This window comes from Procambarus clarkii, chromosome 91 (genome assembly GCF_040958095.1).
Source record: "Procambarus clarkii isolate CNS0578487 chromosome 91, FALCON_Pclarkii_2.0, whole genome shotgun sequence".
Lineage (NCBI taxonomy): Eukaryota > Metazoa > Arthropoda > Malacostraca > Decapoda > Cambaridae > Procambarus > Procambarus clarkii.
Window position 1 is genome coordinate 3,469,010 of NC_091240.1, and position 27,005 is coordinate 3,496,014.

The following is a 27,005-nucleotide window of genomic DNA, read 5'->3' on the forward strand; positions in this document are numbered from 1 at the left end:
GGCCGCCGCTGTGGCAAGTTGAAGTTCCCTACAGCAGGAAGTACAAGTTCCTACAGCAGGAGGTACAGACGGTGTATCGCTGTATTGACGTTCCTACAGCTGCAGGAGGAGGAGGAGGTTCACCGTGTGTTGAAGTTCCTACAGCAGGAGATATACAGTTACGTCTCCCTCCTCGTATTCAGCAGTGGATAGGACTCTGTATATCTCTGCCTCATGTATCTATAACCTCTAATATCTCCGTAAGTGCTCCTAGAATTTTAGAAATACCTATGCTGTAAAAGTTATGAACTATTGTCATACATCTGCTGTAACTCCTTGCTTCAGAACTGCTCATTTTGTAGTAATTTTTCCTTGTTTCGTCCGTAAGTTAAATTAGAGCCCAAAATACTGCCTTCAGGGATTCCTTAATAACAAAAAAGTATGAATGCAAGAGGAGATAAGTGGCGGAATAATACTCATGTTAGTACTAAATATTAAATGTAACTTGTCTATTTATATAATATGTTCCTATACTTTGCTCTTAAGTCGTGTGGCCATTTTTTATTTATTCATTAATATACATCCTAGACCCATCCCAGGGGCACATAGGAGCTCCAGGAATACAACTACAATACTTGTTTGGCTAAGCAAGTTAAAGCGAAAATTATATAATTAAAAAAACAAATTGTAGTTGTGAGTCAGTTGGTAGCGAAGACTAGGCTTCCAAGGGCGATCATTTTTTACACCTTGAGAAACGTAATGAATTCTGCTAGTGAAGAATGTTTCTAAGCTAATTTGTGTCGATACAAATTTAAGGAACATCGGCAGGTAGTGTGTGTGTGTGTGTACTCACCTAGTTGTGTTTGCGGGGGTTGAGCTCTGGTTCTTTGGTCCCGCCTCTCAACCGTCAATCAACTGGTGTACAGGTTCCTGAGCCTACTGGGCTCTATCATATCTACACTTAAAACTGTGTATGGAGTCAGCCTCCACCACATCACTTCCTAATGCATTCCATTTGTCAACCACTCTGACACTAAAAAAGTTCTTTCTAATATCTCTGTGGCTCATTTGGGCACTCAGTTTCCACCTGTGTCCCCTAGTGCGTGTTCCCCTGGTGTTAAATAGCCTGTCTTTATCTACCCTGTCGATTCCCTTGAGAATCTTGAATGTGGTGATCATGTCCCCCCCTAACTCTTCTGTCTTCCAGCGAAGTGAGGTTTAATTCCCGTAGTCTCTCCTCGTAGCTCATACCTCTCAGCTCGGGTACTAGTCTGGTGGCAAACCTTTGAACCTTTTTCCAGTTTAGTCTTATGCTTGACTAGATATGAACTCCATGCTGGAGCCGCATACTCCAGGATTGATCTGACATATGTGGTATATAATGTTCTGAAAGATTCCTTACACAAGTTTCTAAATGCCGTTCTTATGTTAGCTTACCTGGCATATGCCGCTGATGTTATCCTCTTGATATGAGCTTCAGGGGACAGGTCTGGTGTGATATCAACCCCCAGGTCTTTCTCTCTCTCTGACTCCTGAAGAATTTCGTCTCCCAAATGATACCTTGTATCTGGTCTCCTGCTTCCTACCCCTATCTTCATTACATTACATTTGCTTGGGTTAAACTCTAACAACCATTTGTGTGTGTGCGTTTATAGTGTACAATGTGTGAATTTATGACTTGGATAAGCACGTTACAGTGGTAGTAGTTTGATTACAGTAGTCTAAAATTACAGTAGTGATGTACAGCTGTTAAGATTTTAATTTGCAGGCAGTGTGAGACATAGATTTAATGTACTATATACTACAGTGAGGCAAACTTAGGATTTTTGGTACATAATTTTTGGAGGAAATTTAAAACAAGATTTCTCAACATCAGTGTTAAGTTATTGGTAAATTATTGGGTTTTGTTCAGTCAATTACGTAACATCTAAACTACACACGACCATCCTTGTCACTAATCGTCTTCACGACATACTGTCTTTAGCACTATAATATTTTTCACACTCCAGGTAGCCCATATACGACCATCATCATCCCTACCTTCCTGCTCCGTCACCACCTTCCCATCTGCCTATCACCGCTTTCCCCATTCTTCACCATCTTTTTAAATCTTCACCCCCCTTTCTCTACCCTTCACCACCTTCCTTACTCTTTACCACCTTCTCTACCCTTCACCACATTCCAAACCCTTCACCACCTTCTCTACTCTTCCCCACCTTCCTTACCCTTCACCACCTTCCCTATCCTTCACCACCTTCCCTACCGTCCACCACCTTCTCTACCCTTCTCCACCTTTCCTACCCTTCACCACCTTCCCCACCCTTCACCACCTTCCCCACCCTTCACCACCTTCCCCACCCTTCACCACCTTCCCTACCCTTCACCACCTTCCCTACCCTTCACCACCTTCCCTACCTTTCTCCACTTTCTCTACCATTCATCAACTTCCCAATCTTTCACCACTCTACCACTTTCCCTTCATCCTCGTAACCATTTTCACTAAATATTTTTATCAATTAGCTGCATAATTGAAACTAACATTTAAAATGCTAGATGAATCGTGAATCTTAGTGAGGCTGGAGTTTTTTTATAACGAAAATTGCAAGTCAGTGCAATTGCCATTTCATGCAAAGGGAGAGGAGGGGGTTTCATGCAAGAGGGTCTCGTCCCCGATCCTCTTATGACCATCCTTGAACAAAGATTAGTCACCCGTCAAAGTTTAGTGAGGCTCGCCCCAAGCGTCTGGCCCCAAGTTACTGCCCCGCTCCTGTGCCATGTAAGTCCACTACGGGCTCACCATAGCCCGTGCTACTTGGAACGTTTTCTTCCGAGTAGCTGAGTCTAAACAACAACAGTCTGTCCCCAACTTCGAGACCTGACAGACAGACCAATAAGGGTTATTTTTAATTTCGGATGCTTCCAAAGTATACAAAATGGATATTAGTCCCCCCACAAACTTTGCTTTGACCTTTGCTGTCGGGAATATGTCTTGAAGATCACTTGAAGATTGCCGACTCCGTATCAAGACAAATTATCGAGACATATTATTACAGTTTGAGGGGGGGGAATAATAGTAGTTTTCTATACTTTGGAGACATAATCAATTAGAAAATAATAGTACTACACAGGGACAAAAATAGTACAATTTGTTACATAGCGAAAGCACTTGTGCCTTTGACACAGAATGTAGCCATTGGTCTCGAATACAATTATTACACCATCTCTAGAGGATCTGTTTCCAATTATCACTACGACCTATTGGCCATACATACAATCATTAATGATTGAATAAATCAATTATACAAATTACAATTGGTGTCACGGTCCATTATTCATATTATTCCCAAACTTATCCTGACAAAGGACTACTACCCCCATTACATCCATTACTATTTCTACTATTATTAATATAATTTTTTTAATCAATAAAAAATGTTAAACCATTTATGTATAAAATTGTGAATAAAAGATTAATATTAACTACTACTACTCCCAATGTGAGGAGTAGTAGTTATTATTACCAATAATAACTACTATAACTATATAACTATATAGTTATAGTAGTTATTATACTATAACTTCCATAATTTTTAATTATTATTATTATTATTTGCAATTTTACAGTACTATTGCTACTACAATTATTACTATTAAAAATAATGTTTATAATAATTATAAGAATATTAATTTTAATAATAACAATAATATACAATATAATAATAATAATAATAATAATAATAATAATAATAATAATAATAATAATGTCATTACTATCCCTACTAATATTATTTGTATTTCATGTAGTGAAAATGGAAATCCTGTAGTAGTGGCACTGGAAGATCGACTGGGAAACATACTTCGAGAGGCTGACGGCTGGAAAGTAGAATTGTGGCAGAGTGACTCTTGGGAGATGATGAGGGAGAAGGAAGAAAGGCAGGACAAGCCGGCGGGAACCGAGAAGCCGTTGTGGGAGCTGGTAGCGTCTTCCAAGACCAAGCCAGCCTTTACCAAGCGTCTAATGGTCTCTTTAGACGTCTTCAGGTGAGGCATGGACACACACACACACACACACACACACACACACACACACACACACACACACACACACACACACACAGATATGTGACCACAAAATAATTAATCCTATCAAAGAAGAGCAAACTTCTAAGTGTGTCAAGATACAAAGGCGTAGTTCAAAGATACAAAACTGTCATTTGTTGGAATTTATCTCAACTATACAATAATGGGAGACTTCAACAAATAGATTGGAAGAATAAAGAAGCACATGAGGACACAGATATGTGGGAGGTAAACTATTGGAAGCAGCAGCGATTAATTACCTAAGACAATATGTCAGGGCATAGACAATATGCCTAAGACAATGTCAGGGCATAGACAATATGCCTAAGACAATATATCATATATATTCCCACAAGAATGAGTATTAAATGACGAACCAGCAAGACTTGACCTGGTATAAGTGTTAAAGTGATCATTAGGTACTGACATTTGAGTCTTTGGTGTAAGTAGGAATTATAGCTGTTCACGAAACGGTGCAGGAGGCCCGGAAGACATCTAGATGAGGCACAAACATTGCATTATAACATAGCAATAACGTCATATGCAGCCTGATAGTTCACCTATTACTGTACTTGTAAAAAACCTGTCTACCCTAATGTATTCTAATTAGCCTAACCAAATATCTCCTAAGAGTACATAAGACAACCACCCACCCTGTTCTCCCTCACGGAAAAAAAAGAGTGCGCAGGCCGCTGCTCTCCTAAGAGTTCTCGCTATTCACTAAATGGCCCATTATACAGTAGTTTGTAAATTTGATTGTCATATTTATTAATTTATCTTTTATCTTGAACACAGTTTCTCGCGCACTCTCCGTTGCTTTCCCTCTCATAAGAACAAATTTCATGTTGAATGACGAGAGTGGAGGGATCACTTTGGACTAGGCTACCAGTACAATTTGAATGGAGAGTCGATCTGAGGGGAACTTTTACTACCTGAGAAAGGCTGTCTCAGGTAGTAAAAGGTTATCTTACTTTCAAGAAATATATTTCCTCTATATTAGGCTACCTTCAAGAAATATATTCCCTCCCTATACTAGGCTACCTTACTATAGGAAGGCATGCATTTACTCCCTATATTAGGCTACCCTACTGTAAGAAATGTGCCCTCCACACATATTAGACTACCTATGGCCAGAGCACAAGTGAAGAGTGTGTCTGACCTTACAGGGAGGGTGAGAACGAGGCTGTGTGGTGGACCGCCTGTTGGGTCTTTGTCGTCGCTGCTGTCTTCTCCAGGCTTCACTACATCACCATGCCCTACAAAGTTGTGTGAGTACCCCCCCCCCCCCCTGACATGCCCTATTACTTCACCATGCCCTACAAAATTGTGTGAATACCCCTGGCATGCCCTATTACATCACCATGCCCTACAAAATTGTGTGAATACCCCTGGCATGCCCTATTACATCACCATGCCCTACAAAATTGTGTGAATACCCCTGGCATGCCCTATTACATCACCATGCCCTACAAAATTGTGTGAATACCCCTGGCATGCCCTATTACATCACCATGCCCTACAAAATTGTGTGAATACCCCTGGCATGCCCTATTACATCACCATGCCCTACAAAATTGTGTGAATACCCCTGGCATGCCCTATTACATCACCATGCCCTACAAAATTGTGTGAATACCCCTGGCATGCCCTATTACATCACCATGCCCTACAAAGGTGTGTGAGTGCCCCTGTCATGCCCTACTACATCATGCCCTACAAAATCGTGAGTGCCCCTGTCTTCTAGTCAATTCACTCACAAATTGCAACTGCAATCCCTAACCATCCTATAGAAAGCTGACCAATTACTGCAATATCCCATGGCGTGCTACAAGATATAACTTAAGCACTCCTGATTTTGTCTTTTTGCAGTTACAATAATATACAATTATAACTATTCTAAGAATAACTCAGCTCTACGAATTTTAGTTTAATTCAATGAATTAAACTAAAATGCACCCCAAACCCATCTTGTGAGCGGTGGTGCAAAGGCTACAAGGGAAAGCCTGGTTTGTGCCTCGGAGAGGCTACGGGATCCAGTAAGTTCAGTAGAACTTCGGTTTCAACCCTTTTACCCTGTCGTAACTCAGTCGATTAAGGCAGTGTCTGGGATGCTCCCGGACGCAGGTTCGAATCCTCGTCACGGCCCTTCTGGATTTGCTACAAGGGAACATAGCGGGCTATGGAACTTAGCCTCAATATTGCTTTAGCCACAATAAGTTATAGCATTGATGGACTATAGTTACAGTGTTAACATATACGGTCACACAATGATTCAGGCACTGAAGCCCGTGTCCGTTGGCTAAGGAAAATGCTTTTTTTTTCGCGTGACAAAGGTATATAGTAGTCCAGTTACAGTACTGTAGTTAATGTTACATTAGTAGGTGGTTCAGAGTCTCGGCGGTACTTATAGCCAAGCCGAAGCCTAACAGTACTAACGTTTAGAAGTGTGCTGACTTTACTGGATGACTATTAGGTATGTAGCTCTAGGATAGTACGGTAGCATCATGATGCAATAGATACATGGAATTGCGGGTAGAAATTTAATTTTGGCGATATATATATATATATATATATATATATATGTCGTACCTAGTAGCCAGAACTCACTTTTCAGCCTACAATGCAAGGCCCAATTTGCCTAATAAGCCAAGTTTTTATGAATTAATATATTTTCTCTAATTTTTTTCTTATGCAATGATAAAGCAACCTATTTAATTATGTAAGAGGTCAATTTTTTTTTATTGGAGTTAAAATTAACGTAGATATATGACCGAACCTAACCAACCCTACCTAACCTAACCTAACCTATCTTTATAGGTTAGGTTAGGTTAGGTAGCCGAAAAAGTTAGGTTAGGTTAGGTTAGGTAGGTTAGGTAGTCGAAAAGCAATTAATTCATGAAAACTTGGCTTATTAGGCAAATCGGGCCTTGCATAGTAGGCTCAGAAGTGAGTTCTGGCTACTAGGTACGACATATATATATATATATATATATATATATATATATATATATATATATATATATATATATATATATATATAAGGTATAATAGCCGCTCATCTACTATCACTAGTCTGTAGAACATCAGCCTCACCTTCTACTGGGCCGGCGTTCGATCCCTGATAGTCCTAGTGGTTGCACACTGGGCCATCGCTCATTCCTCGTATCCCAACGCCTTACCTTCTATGTGGTATACAGTCATGCTGGCTTAGCGTTTTCTCCTGATAATTACCTTGGTACACAGCTTGCCGTGTTTACAGATGGGACGAGGCGCACTTCGGCAAGATGGTGGGCTGGTACATCAACAGAACTTTCTTCATGGATGTCCACCCTCCAGGAGGCAAGGTATGTGTGTGTACACTTGGGGGTGGATGGGTGTGTTTACACTTGGGGGTGGACGGGTGTGTTTACACTTGGGGGTGGACGGGTGTGTACACTTGGGGTGGACGGTAGAGCGACGGTCTCGCTCTAGAGACCGTCTAGTGGTGGGAGTGTAAAGGTATGGCAATGTGCATCTGTATATTTAGAATGGTTGTGGGTTTGGGTGCACTTTTTAACGACAGTGTGTGTGTGTGTGTGTTTGTGTCCATGTATGTGAGATTCTCTACGCCCCTTTCTTTAGGGTTCAGAGTCCAAATGTACTCTTCGAGAAAGTGAACCCCCCTTTAGGGAAAATTCGCAACATCGAGGATTTCCTACCACCTTTCCTTTAAGTATGGCACTAATCATATAAGTGTAGCAAAGAATGTGACTTGAGATGACCGTCTGCCTGCAGCTGCTGCTGGCGCTCTTCGGGTACCTGGGCGGCTACAACGGCACGCACTCCTTCGCCAACCCCAACACGCCTTACGACGGCTACCACGGCATCATGCCTATGAGGGTGGTGAGTATCGTACTCCGGCCAGATTTACGAACCAGTTCCGCAAGTACTTACGAACGTGTACATCTTACCTTAATCTTTGACGGCTTTGGTTACATTTATTAAACAGTTTACAAGCATGAAAACTTTATTTCTGCTAGCTTCAAACAAAGCTTATGACACCTTTGGGTTTCAATACTTATTTCTCTCAAAGTCATTATGTGTAGCGAGTGAAGGTTAAGTTGGGCTCCTCTAAAATTCCCCAGGGGATGAGGTAGAAATAGGAGGATGGCTTTCACGCTCTCCTTTTCTTTAGACATACTTGTATGTGGCTCCTCACTTGTGTGGGGGGTAAGGGAGTCCAGTAATACTCTAATACTAGTGAAATAGGGGTCCACCAGTGGATACTAAAGGGATCAATATCAGGATAGCAATACCATTATACAGAGGCTTGGTGTTCCGATTTGAGATTAATTTTTTTCATTGCGTACATCCTAGCTGGAATTATTATTTTTTTTTTTCTCTCTCTCTCTCTCTCTCTCTCTCTCTCTCTCTCTCTCTCTCTCTCTCTCTCTCTCTCTCTCTCTCTCTCTCTCTCTCTCTCTCTCTCTCTCTCTCTCTCTCTCTCAACCAGACGGCTTCTTCAAGGGAAGCTGAGTAAAAACTATCTAGTTAGAATGATGGGTACAGTCATAGGGCCTATATAGCCTCTGGCAGAGTAGAGTTTTAAACGCAACTCGAAGTGGACGGTTGTGGCACGGGGCTGAGCGCTGTCTCCTGCTGATCTTCCAGGGGTGTGCGCTGCTCGGGGCGGGTATGGTGCCTCTGGGGTTCCACACGGTCTGGACGCTCACCAGGTCACTCCCAGCCTCCGCCTTCGCCGCCACCCTCATCACCTTCGGTACGTGACTCTTCGCCCAGCTGTCAACAATGATACATCAATGAGAAAATGGTGAAGTTGTTCGTTGGGATCGAGCTTTTATCCCTGAACTCCTGAGGCACACGCTAGCTCTTATAGTGACGTTACCTCATCATGGTCAAGTTGGTTGTGCGTGTGTCTCATGGGATGAGGGTTTGATCCCATTATAGGGTTTAAATATCTTGGTGTCCCAAATGGTCTGAATAAGTAGATAAGTTCTGAACGGATCAATAGAGGCGTTTTGATTCATAATGTTTTTAAGAGAGGAGAAAACTGTTTATTATTTTGGTAAATTAGGTTGTAATATACAAATAATTCTATGTCAATGGCTCAATGTGACCTTTGCTTGTTGTACTGCGTTAAACCAATGTTTTGGACAATTTCTTAAATTAAACGATGTGTGTTTGATCTCAAATTGTTTTGACATTAAAACGTATCAGTATTAGTGGTTATATTTAAGTTTTGAATTTTACGGTGTACTTATACATTTAAGTAATAACATGTTTGTGTTAACGTGGGCGTGGCGCCAGAGGTCGGGACCATCACACTGAGCAAGTTTATCCTGCTGGACCCTCCGCTGCTCTTCTTCATCCTGGCGTCCTTCCACGGCCTGTGTCTCATGCACAGCGTCGCCCGGAGGTGAGGCACGAGGTGGGGTGCTGGGGGTCGACAGTAAGATGGGGGACAAAAGGAATAGTGGGAAGGATTCGTGGTAATAAGTGATAAACTGATGAATTAGTGATGATGACTCAATGACTTTTTCGCTGAAAGATCGGTGAAGTAAGATGAGACAGAGAGAAGAACTGCTTGAACATACGGACAAGCAAAACAGCTTTGTAATATTATGTTAGTGAGGAGAGTAATAGGAAAACTGGCAGACTGGATCAAACATGATGATGTGACAGCCTACTACCCAGTCTCATCTGCTTCACATATGAGTCTCCACCACGGCCAGGATTCATCAGTCACTCACGAGTCCACTAACGAAACCTGTACATCTCTCCTCAGTCATGACGACTGAGTTTGCATTAATGAAACAGTTTGTGAACGCCAAAGAGATAGGAGGGTTGTCTATAACAAAAATAACCTTGGCTTGCAAAGTTCCGATGCTCACAAACTGTTTTAATAAAAAGACTAAGCCGTTGTGATTGAGGGTAGATGTACAGGTTTCGTAAATGTTCACTAAACTGATCGATGGATCATGGCCCCGAGAGAGGTATCCCCTTACTCACGGCCTCCTGCCCGCTTAGCAAATCAGCTTAATTTCATCTTAATTTTGCCCCGAGGGGCGAGTTTATTGGGCAGCGCTACTCATGCTGTGAGTGGCCACACCCCAATAGCAGCTTGTACAACACGCCCCAATAGGAAGAAAACCCGCTGGGTTGTTCATCCTGTCACTTGTACCCAGATCAGCCTAATGAGCAAGTTTCAGGATTACCGTGTACGTGGAGAAAATGGCGCAATAGGCTTCAAAGGCATTTTAGATTGTAATTGAGAAGGCGCTAACGGCTTTTATACTGTCCCGGGTATAGGTAATCCTCGTCAACACGACCCCAACGCTGATAGGTCGCTCAACGAGGCAACACGAAGACTCACAGGTTCGTATGTTGACAGGTCGTTCTCGAGAGAGTGGTGGGGCTGGAGCGCCTACACGGGCGCCATGCTGGGGTGCGCGGTGAGCGTGAAGTTTGTCGGCCTGTTTGTGGTAGCTGTGGTAGGCTGCTACATCCTCCACGACCTCTGGATCCACCTCGGCCACACTCATCAACCTCTTGTAAGATACACGTCCCTCCTCCTTATTCTCCTCCTCCTCCTCCTCTGTATTCTCCTATTCCTCCTCCTTCTCCTCTCCTTTTGTTTCTAATACGCTGTTTAATTACGTTGGATTTGTTTACGTTTGATGATATAAGAAAACTCTGCATTGATATAATTTACGCAGCAAGGATTGTCATGTTAATGAGTTGTATATAAGTACATTTAATGTTTTTTGCTTTGTATGTGTGTGTGTGTGTGTGTGTGTGTGTGTGTGTGTATACCAGTTACACTTCACACTGACTCATGCTTCATACTATCACTCATCACGCTCTCACTCGCTCTTCACACACACACACACACACACTTCACACTCTCACACTCACCCACTTATACACTCACACTCATTACACTAACACTCACTCTTCACACACTCATCACACTCTCACTCCTCGCACTTCTTTCTTACTTACCTTTCACACACACACTTTCACTCATGCCTCTGGCACTCCTCCCTGATGCCTCACCTGCCGGTGCCAGGTGGGTGTGGTGAAGCACTTGGCGGCTCGGGCACTGTGCCTCATCCTCCTGCCGGCCCTCATCTATGTCACGGTCTTCGCCATCCACGACCAGCTGCTCTACAGGGCGTGAGTATAGAGCCTCCTCCACTCTCTGCAAGCAGCTAGGCTAGGCAGGGCTGGGCTAGGCTAGGCTAGGCTAGGCTAGGCTAGGCTAGGCTAGGCTAGGCTAGGCAAGGCTGGGCAAGGCTGGGCTAGGCTAGGCTAGGCTAGGCTAGGGTAGGCTAGGCTCGGTAGTGGAGCAGATTACCTTGGCTTATCTGGCGGCGTATAAAACGCATTCGAAATACCGAATTGTTTATACAGGTTTACATATAAACCTGAATTGGGTTTATAGTGGATCAAAATATACCCCCTTATGTATTTAAGGAGGCAAATGCACTATAAATACATTATTATTTATAGTGTATTTGCAGATACACTATACTAGAGAACTTTATTCGTAACAATTAAAATTTAAATACATTACAGCCATAAATATTAGTTTTGTACATTTATAGTTGAGATAGTATACACAGATTTACAGTAAATTATTCATGTAAGAGAGTCATAATAATAACATAAAATTAAATATCAATAATTATCAGCTGTATACTCAAGAATTAGATTTAGATTTAAAAGTTACATTTATGAATGATTTTAAAATTATGACAATTCTGGCTGTGTGTGTGTGTGTGTGTGTGTGTATGTGTGTGTGTGTGTGTGTGTGTGTGTGTGTGTGTGTGTGTGTGTGTGTGTGTGTGTGTGTGTGTGTGTGTGTGTGTGTGTGTGTGTGCGTGTGTGTGTGTGTGTGGAAGTTGGCAGAACTGTGGTAGTCAAAAATCTCAGTAGTAGCAACAGGAGGAATAAATTTAAATTTGTTTATATTTAAAGGGAGTATAGCTGAAGCACGTCTGGGAGTATAACAGCATACCTGCAGCACCCTAGGGGAGTATACCTGGGGGCACTTTTGGGAGTATAATGGCATACCTGGAGTACATCTGGGCTTTTAATTAACAGTATATATGGAGTACGTCTGGGAATATACTTGGAGTACATTCAGGGACTATAAAAATATTCCTGGAGCAGGTCAGGGAGTATAAAAGTATACCTGAAGCAGGTCAGGGAGTATGCCAGTGCTACATGGGTGTCTTCCCCCCACAGGCAAGACGTGTTCGCGGCAGCCGAGGCCCACTTCAGTCCTGGCTTCCAGATGACCTTGCAAGACAATGCCCTTAACAACGTCTCCCAGCCTAGAGGTACTTGTCTCTCTCTCTCTCTGTCTCTCTCTGGCTCTCTCTCTCTGACTCTCTCTCTCTGACTCTCTCTCTCTGACTCTCTCTCTCTCTCTCTCTCCCTCTCCCTCTCTCCCTCTCCCTCTCCCTCTCTCTCTCTCTCTCCCTCTCTCCCTCTCCCTCTCCCTCTCCCTCTCCCTCTCTCTCTCTCTCTCTCTCTCTCTCTCTCTCTCTCTCTCTCTCTCTCTCTCTCGTTGGTATGAACCTATTGATTCCTTCGAGTGCTCTAAGGTCAGAGTTAAGAAAAGGAAACGAAGTGTAATGACCTGATTTGATGTTCATTTACCAATATGACCTAAGTTTACCTCTAGTCCGCCTGAGTTTACTGCTGATGATCAAAGTTTACTGCTGATGACCCCTAGTTTACCTGTGCTAGCCCAAGTTTACTTTTGATAACCAAACTTCATCCGTTAATATATCGTAGTTGTATTCTGCTGGATTCTTGTAGTTGTACTCACCTACAGCTGTACTTGCATGGGTTGAATTTCAGCTCTTGGTTCTCATATCTCGACCTTTCAGTGGACTGGTTCATAGGTTTCCCCAGTTCTTCGACCGGTGTTCTGTGCTTGCGAAGCTGTGTATGGGGTCTATGTTTCCACCGCTTCACTCACCTGTTTCAGTCTAACCTCAACCTAACTAACTATTCCCTAACTTATCTCAACGCTGAAAAAAAAAACATTTACATTATTCCTATGGTTGTGCTACATAGCCTCCCTGGATTGGTGTCTTCTGTGGATAGTTACTTAACTCACATTATTTCCGTGGCTCATTCTGGCTAATTTCCCCCCCCCTGTTTATTTGGTCATGCAGGAACGTGAGGTTTAGTTTCTTCTTTGGATGTGTCTTCATAACTCATACCTCTCGACTCTCGTACTAGTCTGGTGGCATATTTTTGGGGACTTTTTCAAACTTTGTTTGAATGGTTCAGCCCTTTTCCCTTATGCTTGCAGGTAAATGGATGAATCACTTTAAAAAATTATCATTGCTACCTCCAGTAGGTTTATCCTTCGTGTAGCTGTGCCTCTACAAGGTTCTATTATTTTCTCAGTATACCTTGCAATGATTAAGGTTGCCCCATGATTGAGAATCTATCACTTTCAACTGATGCAGACTTTTACATGAAGGCTTCATGGATGCTCTTGTTATCTTGCCCCTATTCCTGCCTGGGCATTCTGATATAGTGTAGCATGTTACTTATGACCGACTGTATTAGCTTTAATCCTCTTGATGTTATGATGCCTGTTATGTAGTCATTAAACCCTTCACAGCCTTCGTTACTGTCTCAAATCTCTAGGTTTTCCTACTTAAGGATACTCACCATTTTCTCTAATCTCACCTGGGATGACCCGACTTCACCTGGATTGACCTGACTTCACCTGGATTGACCTGACTTCAAATGGTTGACCCAACTCCATCTGTGATTACCTGACTTCACCTGTGTTGCCTTGACTTTGGCGGTGATGACCTAACCTGACCCGCGATTACCTAACGCGACCTGTGATGACCCCCAGATGTGGTGTACGGAAGTGTTGTGACCCTGCGGAACGACAACCTCGCCGGGGTGTACCTCCACAGCCACAACCTCACCTACCCGGGCGAGGTCCTCGGCCAGAGCCTTCAGCAGGTCACCGGTTTCAGGGCCAAGGACTTCAACAACCACTTGTGAGTCGATATGCCTCTGTTTAAGAGTGTGTGTGTGTGTGTGTGTGTGTGTGTGTGTGTGTGTGAATGAGTGAGTAACTAAGTAAGTAATTAAGTAAGTAATTGCCCCTAAGTGTAGTTACAGGATGAGAGCTACGCTCGTGGTGTCCCGTCTTCCCAGTACTCTTTGTCGTATAACACTTTGAAACTACTGTGTGTGTGTGTGTGTAAACCCAGCTGTGTATGGCAGTTTACCTGTGTACTCACGTAGATATTCTCAAATGTGTTTGCAGGATCGAGCATCTCTTCTTAGACCCAGGCTATCATTCACATTATAATTCAGTGTCATGGCTCTTTTCATTTTTCATTCGTGTGTAGCCGCAAGTAACAGAATTAAGACATTGCTGGGTTTTATGCCTATGAATTTCTGTTTATAAATAGCCATGAACAGGTGATCTCTGAATACACTGTATGGCTTTCTCTTTTTTTTGTTTTGTTTCATATTTTGTTCGTATAATTCCATTCACATTCTTTAATATGATTCATTACTTCCACTAACACTGCTTGCGTGTCTCATTCATCACACGGATCTATTCTACTACTCATTCCCCAAAGATGGTTATCTTCCCCCTCTTTTCTTCATTTCCCGCCTACCTTAGCTCACTCCGCCCTTATTTCCTCCCTGTCTTACACCCCTCACCCCGTCCTTTTCACCCCGTCCTTTACGATTCTGTCTTACACCCCCCTCCCCCCGTCCTCTACTCCCCTGCCTTACATTCCTCACCCCCACCTTTTCTCCCCATGTACCCCCCCTCACCTCACCCTTACTTTCCCCACACAGCAAGATACTTTTCCCTGAGGACGACCCGGACCTGGGTGACGGGTTCTACAACGGGGAGCCGGAGACGCTGGTCCACGGGGACTGGGTGCGCCTCTACCACCTCTCCACCAACGCCGTTCTCTCCTGCAGCAAGAACAAGTCCTTCGTCACCAAGAAACACAAACTCGTCTACGCTAAGCCCTACGTATGTAGGGAGGGTGGCCGGCGCGCGCGCCCGCTGCCCCCTCCCACATTATTAGTACACACAGAAATCACAATAGCGTGATGTATCGAATGAACAAATCCACAAGGGCCGTGACGAGGATTCAAACCTGCGTCTGAGAGCATCCCAGACCTTAGAGGTACAATTAGTACCTCTTGGGGGGTTCCTCTTGTAGTTACGGTGGTGGCTGCGGGTGGTTGTAAATGTAGCAGAAGGTGGGAGTAGCTTTGACAGTTGTATATCTCTGGAAGAGGCTGTCACCTCTTGGCTCATTTCAAGGGAATGTTAATTAACTTTTTATTGGGAGGTCCTGGGGGCGCTTGTCGGGCTTTAGTTTGTTTAGTAACTTTTCTAGTAATTATTAGTTTGCGAGTCTCCGCCCTCTGAGAATTATTGCTGGTAAATGTTATCCTTTCAAAATTATCACTGTGGTTAATTTGCACGTAAATACATATTGAAAAATATATATAAAAGACTTAAGTATTAGAGAAATCTCATAATGGTAATAAGAGGAAATCCACTGCAGCCTCAAGTGATAGTTGTTAGGGATTTAGAGGTAAGTTAAGGGTGTACAAAGCAAAGTTAAGAGTGTACAGTGGCTGTACAACACAAAAAGAACAGAATGAAAGGATATTAGTCTTCATTTGGAGAGCTTTCAAGGTTTGATAAGAGTCATTAGTTCGTTCTATGCTATAATACCGTTTAGTGTAGTGTCATTCATCATATGTGAGACGTATATATGTTCTCGGGGACTATGTCTACTCCCCGGCCTCTCTACTTCTACGACGCTGCCTCCCCCATCACCCGGTACTGCTCTAGGAGGCACCTCTCAGTTAACTTCCTATCCTCATAACTGTACACTTATCAGGGTTAAACCTCAGTAACCATTTCTTAAAAGACTATCTCTGAAGCGTGTGCTTATGTATGTAAATTTGTTTGTATAATTCGTTTCTCTCGCTCACAGAACCTGACGGAGCCGGCCCAAGCAGCTTCGATAACTGAGGCGTTTAACCTGGATGAAAACGCCAATATCTCCAACGCTGCGGTAATATATCCTGACACACCTGTGTTTGTGTCACCCCTTGTTATTACTCCCCTGACACACCTGTGTTAGTGTCATCCCTTGTTATTACTCCCCTGACACACCTGTGTTTGTGTCATCCCTTGTTATTACTCCCTTGACTCACCTGTGTTAGTGTCATCCCTTGTTATTACTCCCCTGACACACCTGTGTTTGTGTCATCCCTTGTTATTTCTCCCTTGACACACCTGTGTTTGTGTCATCCCTTGTTATTACTCTCCTGACACACCTGTGTTTGTGTCATCCCTTGTTATTACTCCCCTGACACACCTGTGTTAGTGTCATCCCTTGTTATTACTCCCCTGACACACCTGTGTTTGTGTCATCCCTTGTTATTACTCCCCTGTGTTTGTGTCATCCCTTGTTATTACTCCCCTGACACACCTGTGTTTGTGTCATCCCTTGTTATTACTCCCCTGACACACTTGTGTTTGTGTCACCTCTTGTTATTACTCCCCTGACACACCTGTGTTAGTGTCATCCCTTGTTATTACTCCCCTGATACACCTGTTGCTTACCCCGTGACACGTTCGCCATGCCACTCTTACACTCGCCTTCACCAGCCTGCTTTAGCGGTCGTCGGTGTACCCAAAATTTGCGTCTAGCTTCCCTTAACCGACCTGCCTCGTCCTCCAGGTGACGCCCTGGCAGCTGTGGATGGTTCACATCGAAGGGGGTAAACCCGGCGACGCAGTTCGAACCCTGGACTCGCGGATCAGATTCATGTGTGTTGCCCCCAAGTGCGCTCTCACCTGGTCCAGAGCCGCGCTCCCTCTCCATTGGTGAGTACCCGTGGTAGAAGCGACGTAAATATAGCCCCCCCCCCCCCATAATGTCGATTTTATTATTTTTTTTTATTGGTGAGTACCCATGGTAAAAGCGACGTAAATATAGCCCCCATAATGTCGATTTTATTTTGTTTTTTTGCATTGTTTACGTTTTGCTTGCGATTTGAGCTCGTACATTTCTAGTTAGGCAAAGCAAAGGTTAGGCATTTGTTACTAAGGAGAACATAGAACAGGCTGCGTTTACCGGCATGGGGGGTAGCCAAACAACTCCCTAGCCCGTTAATGAACAAATCCACAAATCAGTCTAATGAACAAATGTCCCTAGTCCGTTCTTCAGACTCTGGTAACCTTTGTCTTAAACCTTTATTGTTGAAACACAGTGTCAGGTTCAGCTACTCTCTTAACCCCGGGGTGGGGGTGGGGGGTCGTCCACAGTTAAACCACCCAATCATCTTGTACACTAACTACCTAATTACCCTCTGTGTTTAATATTGCTACTGTTCATTCAGCTGCTGCTACACTTATTAGGTAATCAGTCTGGAACTCTCGGGTAAGCAGCAAGATCACTTGTTTAATATAAAGTTATATATATAGTAACGTTATCGACTTTGATTCAACGACGATAATAGCCATAAAGTATATTTGTTACACTATGGACCATGAAACCCACATTTTATACTTCATAGGAGTCGCTAGGATTTGAAATAGGAGCCGATTCTTCTTAGTGAGGGGCATGGGGGCGGAGGCGTCGTCCCCTAAACCACCCTTTGATACTCGCTATACAATCACAAATCACCCTGCAACGTTTGGTAATGTATCTGGCCCCCAGTCTCGAACAGACATTCCTGTAGATACTAGAAAGGGTTTCCGCCTGTTGTTGTTGTTATAGATTCAGCTACTCGAAACACATTCCAAGTAGCACGGGCTATGGTGAGCCCGTAACTTACCTGGCACAGGCGCGGTGCCGTCGGGTTCCCGCTGGTGCCTATATATTATATAATATCATACAGGATGAGGTGAGGCGTTACCAGATCGAGAAAACATCGTCAGTTTAGTTTATGACGCGACTATTTCTGAACTCTGTCAATCGTGACTGTTATTATTTGTCATATCTTCCTCAGGGGCGGAGGTCAAGCTGAGGTGACCTGCTCTCACAACCTCCAGGACCCCTTCACTGTCTGGATGGTGGAACAGCACTTTAATCCCTATTGTGAGTACCCTATCCGGATTACAGCTTGCTTGGACTGGTCGGTAGAGTGACAACCATGATTCTTGACGGGTGTGCGCTCGATCCCAGATGGTCTAAGATGTGGCCTGGCAGCGTTTCTTCACTCTATCTTCATATCCCAGCTCCTTGTCCTCGTATCCTGTCCCAAGTGATGTCTAAATATTCCAGCTCCTTGTCCTCGTATCCTGTCCCAAGTGATGTCTAAATATCCCAGCTACTTGTCCTCGTATCCTGTCCCAAGGGATGTTTTCATATCCCAGTTCCTTGTCCTCGTATCCTGTCCCAAGTGATGTCTTCATATCCCAGCTCCGTGTCCTCGTATCCTGTCCCAAGTGATGTCTTCATATCCCAGCTCCGTGTCCTCGTATCCTGTCCCAAGTGATGTTTTCATATCCCAGCTCCGTGTCCTCATATCCTGTCCCAAGTGATGTCTTCATATCCCAGCTCCGTGTCCTCGTATCCTGTCCCAAGTGATGTTTTCATATCCCAGCTCCTTGTCCTTGTATCCTGTTCGAGGTGATGTCTTCATATCCCAGCTCCTTGTCCTCGTATCCTGTCTTAAGTGTTATATAGTATTATTGGCTTAGCCCTTTCTCCTCATAATTATCTTATCTTACGATAATTGCTCTTGCTGATGTAACGGCTCTAATGTGTGCTTCTTCTCGTTCTGTGTGTCCTGTTATTATTTATTTGTTCCTGTTTTTGCCAATTGATAATTTTAGTACAGAATAATTGTTTCTAGTCATACCTGTTATTCCTTGTTTGCCTGGCTTTGTTTCTTATATCTCTATATTGGTTTTCCAAGTTATGAAACTTCCAACAATTAGTGCTCCAGCCCTACAGTAACTGTCATAATAATGATAATAATAATTATGACAGGAGTAAATGATCATAAAACTGTACCGTAATCATTCTAAAGTTTGATAGTGCTGTATCATAGTCATAGAGCATTAGCATAATACACTTCCATAACCGAGCCTCCGCTGCTCTTGGTCTGCAGTACAGAACCACACATACAATCACCTGAGGAGCGGCTTCGTGTCCCGCCTGGTGGAGTCCCATAGAGTGATGGCGTGGGTCAACTCCAGGCTGAAGCCGGAGGGGGACCAGGTCTACACCTCACACAGGCCTTGGATGTGGCCCATCTGCTTCAAGGTAAGTCGTAGGGTTAGTATTACTAAAAGTTAAAAACAGATATGGGGCCCATATCTGTTTTAAGGTAAACCTGTGGCCCATTTGTTTTTAGGTAAACCTATGGCCCATTTGTTTTTAGGTAAACATGTGGTCCATGTGATTCAAAGGTATGATCCTTCTGGGATTGATTGCAGCCTAGCGTATTATGGCAAATGGAGGAGGGAGGGTTAATTCAAACTAAGCTGTGGAGTTAGTTTAGTTACAGCCCAACTTTTCTAGGTGAGGGCGGGTAGTTAAGAATGGTCTCTTAAGAGCGTGCAGACAATAACGTGTCACAGTAACGGGTGTGAAGATGTGATGACCAAATCACACACATCAGAAGATGAGGAGACGACGACGTTTCGGTCCGTTGTGGACCGTTATCAAGTCGGGTCGTCGTTTCTTCGTTTTCTGATGTGTGGGTTTGGTCATAAATCTTTTTAAGACCATTTTCAGTGAATGTGCTTATTATGGCTCAAATGTGTGCCGGGAGCACACATATTTGTGTATATATGATCAATGAACAGTAGCTTGTAGGCGATGAGTCACAATAACGTGGCTGAAGTATGTTGACCAGACCACATACACTAGAAGGTGAAGGGGAAACACAATTGACTTGAGAATGGTTCAGGACGGACCGAAACGTCGTCGTCGTCCCTTCACCTTCTAGTGTGTGGTCAAGTCAACAGAAGCTTACATTATAACATTTCATTTACTTGGATCATCGGAAATTCAAACTGGTCTCAAGATACAAGACCGTTTGGCCTATACATCCAAGGCTGTTACAGATATTGTGTTTTGAGGCCTAAGTTGAAATCTCGGATATTATGCAATATATTGGAATAACAATTTGTCAATGGGATATTTCATGTTGTATTCATTATTAGCTATGGAATCTCTAGGTTTCTACGACCTGTTGATGCGTGGGGTGGAGTGGGAGGGTGAGAATATGTCCCCGTGCGGGCAATAACAGTCTGGCAATTCCACAGTCACAGGTATGGTTCGACGTGAACTTCCGGATCGTCTTACTGGGCAACCCGGTCATCTTCTGGATCAACTTGGTCTTCCTGGTGGCGGCGCCGCTCCTGCTCCTCTACCACCACTACCAGCACAAGCGCGGGCTCCTCGATCCCCCTCAACTAGCAGGTATAAGGGGTTCAACCCCCCTCCCCTCCCCCTCCTTCTCTCCCCTTTCCCCTAGCTCCCCCCTCATCCTCCCCTCCCCCCTTTCCCCTTCTCTCCCCTTTCCCCTAGGCCCCCTCATCCTCCCCCGAAACTCCCACATGTGTAATCTCCCTAAATTAAAATGTAATCATATTACCAAGGTACAGAACGTGGGGGATTGGAATTACTTGAGGATAAGTTGTATTTTAATTTCGTTATTCCTCTTTCACCATTCTCCACCGTCCCACACTATATCAGCCATCATACACGATGACCATCACACACACTATCCCCCCCCACCATCCTCCTCTATCCCCTCCCACTATACCACACTATCCATGACCAACCCCGTGTCTGTCTCCCTTCTCCCAGCGAGGAAGGAGAGGCTGGTGTTCGCGATCAAGTGGCTGCTGCTGGCCTACCTGCTTCACTACGTACCCTTCTACACTATGGACCGCATTCTCTACTACCACCACTACTTCCCGGCCCTCCAGTTCTCCTCCATGCTCACAGGTACTCGGGGGAGGGGCGGGGGATTCTTTGGTGCTCACAGGTGCTCATGGGGGGATTCTTTAGTGCTCACAGGTGCTCATGGGGGGATTCTTTGGTGCTCACAGGTGCTCATGGGGGGATTCTTTGGTGCTCACAGGTGCTCATGGGGGGATTCTTTGGTGCTCACAGGTACTCATGGAGGGATTCTTTGGTGCTCACAGGTGCTCATGGGGGGATTCCTTCGTGCTCATAGGTACTCAGGGGGATTCTTTCGTACTCACGAGGGCTTCTCTTGTGCTCACGGGGCTTTAAGAGAAGTCTATAATATCCAGATTCATTGAGGATTATATAGTTTTTGTGTTCTGGGTAGCTCAGATGGTTCACGAGTCATTAAAATGAGTTGCCCCCAACTCATAAAATGTTCTTAGTTGGCAACATTATATGCGCAGTGAGGCCATATCGCTTGTATTTATTAAGCTGTGATTAGTTGGCATTTCACACACAGCACCGCTCCTGTGCCAGGTAAGTCCACTACGGGCTCACCATAGCCCGTGCTACTTGGAACTTTTTCCGAGTAGCTGAATCTATAAGAACAGTTGGCATTTACTAATTACCTCGTGTGTGTGTCGTGGTGGTCAGCTGTGGTGTTCGGGTACTGGCTGGACTCCCTCGACTCCTGGCTCTTCCCCGCCAGGGCCAGCCTCGCCTTCCACTGGGCCTCCGCCGTCTTCTTCGCTATCCTCGCCTACAGGTGAGTCTTATCAACCTATATACCTACAGGTGAGGGTTCGATCCCATTCTATGGCCCCCCCATCCAATGTTTTCTCGTAGATTCATGGCGGTTGAATTGTGTTCTACCTATTGATGTGTTTGTAAGGGTTGAACTTTGGCTCCTGCGTCCCGGGTATCTATAGTTATTCCTAGGTGAACATAAGCATCAGGTGAAAGAAAACGTGCCTAATCCATTTTGTCTCGTCCGCGCTGGAACCTGGATTCCCGTAAGATATGTATTTTTACTTGTTATATGAAGGAGGTGCGTCTAGATGAAGCGAGCCAGGGACCAGATTCACGAAGCAGTTACGCAAGTACTTACCAACGTGTACATCTTTCCTCAATCTTTAACGGCTTTGGTTACATTTATTAAACAGTTTACAAGCATGAAAACTTGCCAATCATCTGTGGTTATTGTTATAAACAGCCTCCTGGTACTTCGGAGCTCATTAACTGTTTAATAATTGTAAACAAAGCCGCCAAAGATTGAGAAAAGATGTACAGGTTCGTAAGTGCTTGCGTAACTGCTTCGTGAATCTGGGCCCCTGTTCTATTTCCAACGAAGCGTCAGTATTCCTGCGTTTTTAATTGCCATAATTCACCGCTCAATTTTTACGTTAAGGTTCGATTGGGTCAAAACTGTGGTGTGATCAGCAAGAGGAGAGGTTAATTATACCTTAACAAGCTCCACCATTCCTCTTCTAATATTTCTCACTCCAATTTCCTAGTTGTTTGGGGTTTATGACTTCAAAGTGAGACCGTCGCTCTACCGTCCAGTCCATCCACTTGGGCTGGACGGTAGAGTGACGGTCTCATTTCATGCAGATCGGTGTTCAATCCCTGACCTTCCAAGTGGTTGGGGCACCATTCCTTTCCCTCCCTGCCCCCATCCCAAATCCTTATCCTGACCCCCTTCCCAGTGCTATATAGTCCTAATGGCTTGACGCTTCTCCTGATAATTCCTTTCCTTTCCGGCAGCTCTAGTTGTTGAGCCGCCCAGTAGCCTGTTACACACAGAGATCACACTAACGTGATGCATCAAATGAACAAATCCACAAGGGCCGTGACGAGGATTCGAACCTGCGTCCGGTGAGCATCCCAGACACTGCCTTAATCGACTGAGATACGACAGGGTTCGAATTGGTTCGAGGATTCGAACCTGCGTCCGGGAGCATCCCAGACACTGCTTTAATCGACTGAGCTACGACAGGGTTCGAATTGGTTCGAGGATTCGAACCTGCGTCCGGGAGCATCCCAGACACTGCCTTAATCGACTGAGCTACGACAAGGTTCGAATCCTCGTCACGGCCCTTGTGGATTTGTTCAGTAGCCTGTTATTATAGCGCTGTGTTGTGCATTAGGCAGTCATCTGTGACCCTTAGTCCAGGCCTATTATGAGCTATTGTGTGTATATACACCTGTGTGTGCACGTCTTTGTTGGACGGTCATCTTACGCCGTTAATTCTTCCCACAGCTTCCACCTGTTCTGTTATGTTGGCTATGGCCACCCCACCGTCAGCGGCTTCAACCCTGATAACTCTACTTTCAAGGACATCCGCTTCTTCGACGAGTGGGAGATCTAAGGAGTGCCTGAGGTATCGGCCAGACACCCCCACTTGTGCTCACCTGCAACCATTTACGATGGTATTGACAAGCGAGGCAGGGGAGAGGCAGGAGGCAGTGTGGACAAGCGAGGCATTGACCAACAGAAAGAGCTCTACTCACAGGAGGCCCAAGACGCTTCTCGCAGTAGTGACAATACAACATTAAACTCACCTTTGAAGACTGTTTCGACACCCTATTGGTATAGTTGTGTTGACCAGACCACACACTAGAAAGTGAAAGGATGACGACGTTTCGGTCCGTCCTGGACCATTCTCAAGTCGATTGTCGACTTGAGAATGGTCCAGGACGGACCGAAACGACGTCATCCCTTTACCTTCTAGAGTGTGGTCTGGTCAAGTTTCCGTCAGCCCGTCCTCATAAACAAAGGCCAAAGTCCATTCCATCCACCCGCCAAACCCCCTGTTTATGAATGAACAACGATTTACACAGGACTCACAACTGCTGACGTTCGAACACTTTCTGAACAAGTACTTCGCTGACGACTTTTGTTCGAACCACAACGCTGTAAATGCTTCACCCACGTACAACAAATACAAATAATCGCCAACACAACCTAAACACTAAACCTAACCTAATTTAAAACTAATTAAAACAATTCTAATGTACAATAATGTTAATTATATTTAAGAAAATAATGATTTTTAAATACACAGTTCGTTAACATTTGTGAATGCGTCTTTGGAGTCGGTCGAAACCACCTGAGAATGCAATGGAATTTTAACATTGTGCAAGAAAAATATATGTTTTCATGCATCAATTTTTATCTGATGAAATAAAAACAACATTTGAAAGATGGCAATTTCTTCTGTATATGTGTTTTACAATGTAAATCAAAATGTTGAATTGTTCCATACATGTACACAACAGATTACTGAAGTGAATACCATTTCAGTAAGAAACTAATGCTATGATTTTTATAAATAAATAATATATTTTAGTCATTAGTAAGAAACAAGAAAGATGATGTACTTGTGTGTGTAAAGTAGACCCCCTATGTAAATCTACGGTATATAAATAGTTCTCGGACCTATATACTGTACAACCTATGTGAAAGATCAATAATACTTGTATACTGTAGCTTCACATTCATATTTATAATAAATTATTGCTTAGCTAAATGAATTGTGGGGTTCAGTCCCTGAGCCCATTATGTGCCTCTGTAACCCTTTCCACTACCGCCCACAAGATGGGTATAGGGTGCATAATAAATGAATTAAACTAAACTTTCCAGCACCAAGAAACACCTTCATTTTGGATCCGTGAAAGAATTTGTAAATTTCCCAGGAATTGTTGACGTGAAGGCGGCCACGAGGAGAACAGGAAGCTGACAGGATTCAGTTAGCACTTACGAAATCTATACATCTTTCCTCAGTCATGACGGCAAAGTTTGCTTTTATTGAAAGAATTATGAGCTTCGATGTTATCTATAGCAAGAATATATTTGGGTCGAGAAAGACCTCGCAACGTTTCGAAGCTCTCAAACTGTTTAATAAATACTGACTAAGCCGCCACGACCAAGGAAAGATAAAGAGGTTCCGTAGGTGAATGCCTGGAGGATTAGGCAAAGCTCAAAATATAAATGGAAAAAGAAGCTGGTGGGTTGAGAAATGTTCCCCTCATTATTCGTGAGGATTTTTTTTTAAATTGCCATTTAAAATATACATTGAAAACTACAGTACATCTATGTTTTTGGTTTTCCAGAATTATTATATTTTTTCTTATATATTGTATAGAATGACTTCTGGAAGGAGCACTTATTTGCATATCGAGGCTGCCCAAATTTTAATAAAAAAACATTTTAAATCAATAAGATACAATAATATGACTCTCACAACGTGGATAATCAAATTGACTTCACTTGGGTCATTGGAGATTTGAACTCTGGTCAGGTTAGTGACGCAACAGGTCGGGCAGCCTAAAAAAAAAAATGGGACTGTTGTGTCACAACCCGCTCTCGCACAAGTCATATAGAGTTATTGCTTGTCACTATTTGGCTGATTAATAAGTACATGGTATACCTCGTCAACAAAGGCCAAATGCTCGTTAATTTAGCCGCTTAACCTGCTTGTGAATGAAAACTATTTACATGACAACCGATGACGTTCGAACATTTCGCGAACAATGTTTCGCATACGACCTGTTCGAACCTCAACGCAATAAATGTTTCACTCACGTACTTCAAACAAATATCCGCGAACAGATTCTAAAAACCTAACCTCACCTACGCCTAACTGTACCTAGAACTTTATATATAATATTGTATAAAATGTATTTTTAATACACTACGTTAAAATTGATGAATGTCTTGGGGGGGGGGGGACGGCTGCAGCTTTATCGAGCCTGTCCTCAGGTTGTTTGAGGTCCGAGTTCGAATCTCCAGTGACCCAAATGAAAGTAGCTCGTCCTCATGAACAAAGTCCATTCTATGCACCCGCCAAACTTCCTGGTTATAAATGAAAAACGGTTGACAAGACTCACAACTGATGACGTTCGAACACTTCTCGAACAAGTGCTACTTCGTTGATGACTTTGTTCGAACCACAACGCTGTAAATGCTTCACCCACGTACTACAAATACAAATAATCGTCAACAGAACCTAAACACCTAACCTAACCAATGTCTAAATTTTAGCAGTATGCTAATATATAACAATTAATTTATATTTAGAAAATTCCTATTTAGCATGTTAAAATTGATGAATGCGTCTTTGGGGTCGACCGCTGGATGTAATGGACTTAGTCTGAAGACGAATTGAATAAAAGATAAGATTTGCTCTATACGAAAACGATGAAGCCTGAAGCATTAGGATTTATATAATCAAAACCATTGTATTTAAACAATAAAAAATATAACAAAAAAATCAGTATCTGATTGTTATTTACCAGAAACAAACTATAAGTTTTATTTAACCCTTGGGTCGATGATTACAATACCATTTGCATTTTATGTAATTGGAAAGGAGTATGTGTAAAGACGGTGTAATCATTCTTGATTTACTGTATAAATATATTCGCCCTAATTTAATCCAAAACAAGACCAGTAAACTGTTGGTCAGTTTAAAGCTGCTAATGACTGAAGGAAATTAATTATCAAGCCATAAAGAGGAGTTAGAAAGAGAGAAAAGATGAAGGAAATTAAGCAGTTTAAAGTTATAGGTAGGGTCCCTTATGATCACTAACAGATGTAAACACTATTCCGTCGCATTGCTGTGTATAAGCTCTTTTTAAGTTAGGCATGAAACAGGCCTCAGAAAGCAATTCCTTGGTTAACTGCCTCACTCCAGCGACAGATATTAGTACAGGCGAAACCCACATCAGCATAATTTTGGAAAAATGCCACTAGTAACATAAGATACAGATGTCAGTTGAGATCTTGTTATACACAGCAACAAGAGACGCGAAGCAATCGTCCATGCCCAAAACGCTATGCATATTAGTATCTTTAGGTATTGTATGTACTTTCTCTATCTTTAAATCCAACATTATGTATGTAACTCGATGTATATACCTTTACCTGATTAAAAAATCTAAATCTAAATTAAGTCTCCTATGAAGAAG

General features: G+C 43.3%; 2 protein-coding genes across 3 annotated transcripts in view; one reads left to right on the plus strand and one right to left on the minus strand.

The window, feature by feature from the left end:
• Window positions 1-24,115, plus strand: LOC123773852 (protein O-mannosyl-transferase 2). Of its 2 annotated transcripts, none has more exons than XM_045767771.2 (20): window positions 1-239; window positions 3,784-4,020; window positions 5,226-5,327; window positions 7,319-7,403; window positions 7,834-7,941; window positions 8,710-8,818; window positions 9,367-9,475; window positions 10,451-10,610; window positions 11,129-11,235; window positions 12,310-12,404; window positions 13,952-14,102; window positions 14,923-15,106; window positions 16,089-16,169; window positions 16,842-16,987; window positions 18,115-18,203; window positions 19,222-19,376; window positions 20,384-20,540; window positions 20,931-21,071; window positions 21,690-21,801; window positions 23,296-24,115. In XM_045767771.2, exons 2-20 carry the CDS (start codon window positions 3,890-3,892, stop codon window positions 23,402-23,404), a joined length of 2,331 nt encoding a protein of 776 aa, XP_045623727.1. In that variant the 5' UTR covers window positions 1-239; window positions 3,784-3,889; the 3' UTR covers window positions 23,405-24,115. The 2 variants fall into 2 exon arrangements, with proteins under 2 accessions (XP_045623727.1, XP_069174761.1); XM_069318660.1 differs by having other exon boundaries at window positions 1-157.
• A 116-nt stretch (window positions 24,116-24,231) lies between these two features.
• LOC123773930 (uncharacterized) overlaps window positions 24,232-27,005 on the minus strand; it is a 9,227-nt gene continuing 6,453 nt past the window's right edge. The window contains exon 4 of the mRNA XM_045767909.2: window positions 24,232-27,005. This exon is cut by the window's right edge and continues 258 nt beyond it. The gene's annotated coding sequence lies outside the window, so the exon portion shown is untranslated.

Coding starts and splice junctions, on each gene's coding strand:
- LOC123773852 (XM_045767771.2), top strand. CDS start 3,890: ATGATGAGGGAGAAGGAAGAAAGGCAGGACAAGCCGGCGGGAACCGAG. Junction 15,107..16,088: donor TCGTCTACGCTAAGCCCTAC/GTATGTAGGGAG, acceptor TCTCGCTCACAG/AACCTGACGGAGCCGGCCCA. Junction 16,988..18,114: donor GCCGCGCTCCCTCTCCATTG/GTGAGTACCCGT, acceptor TATCTTCCTCAG/GGGCGGAGGTCAAGCTGAGG.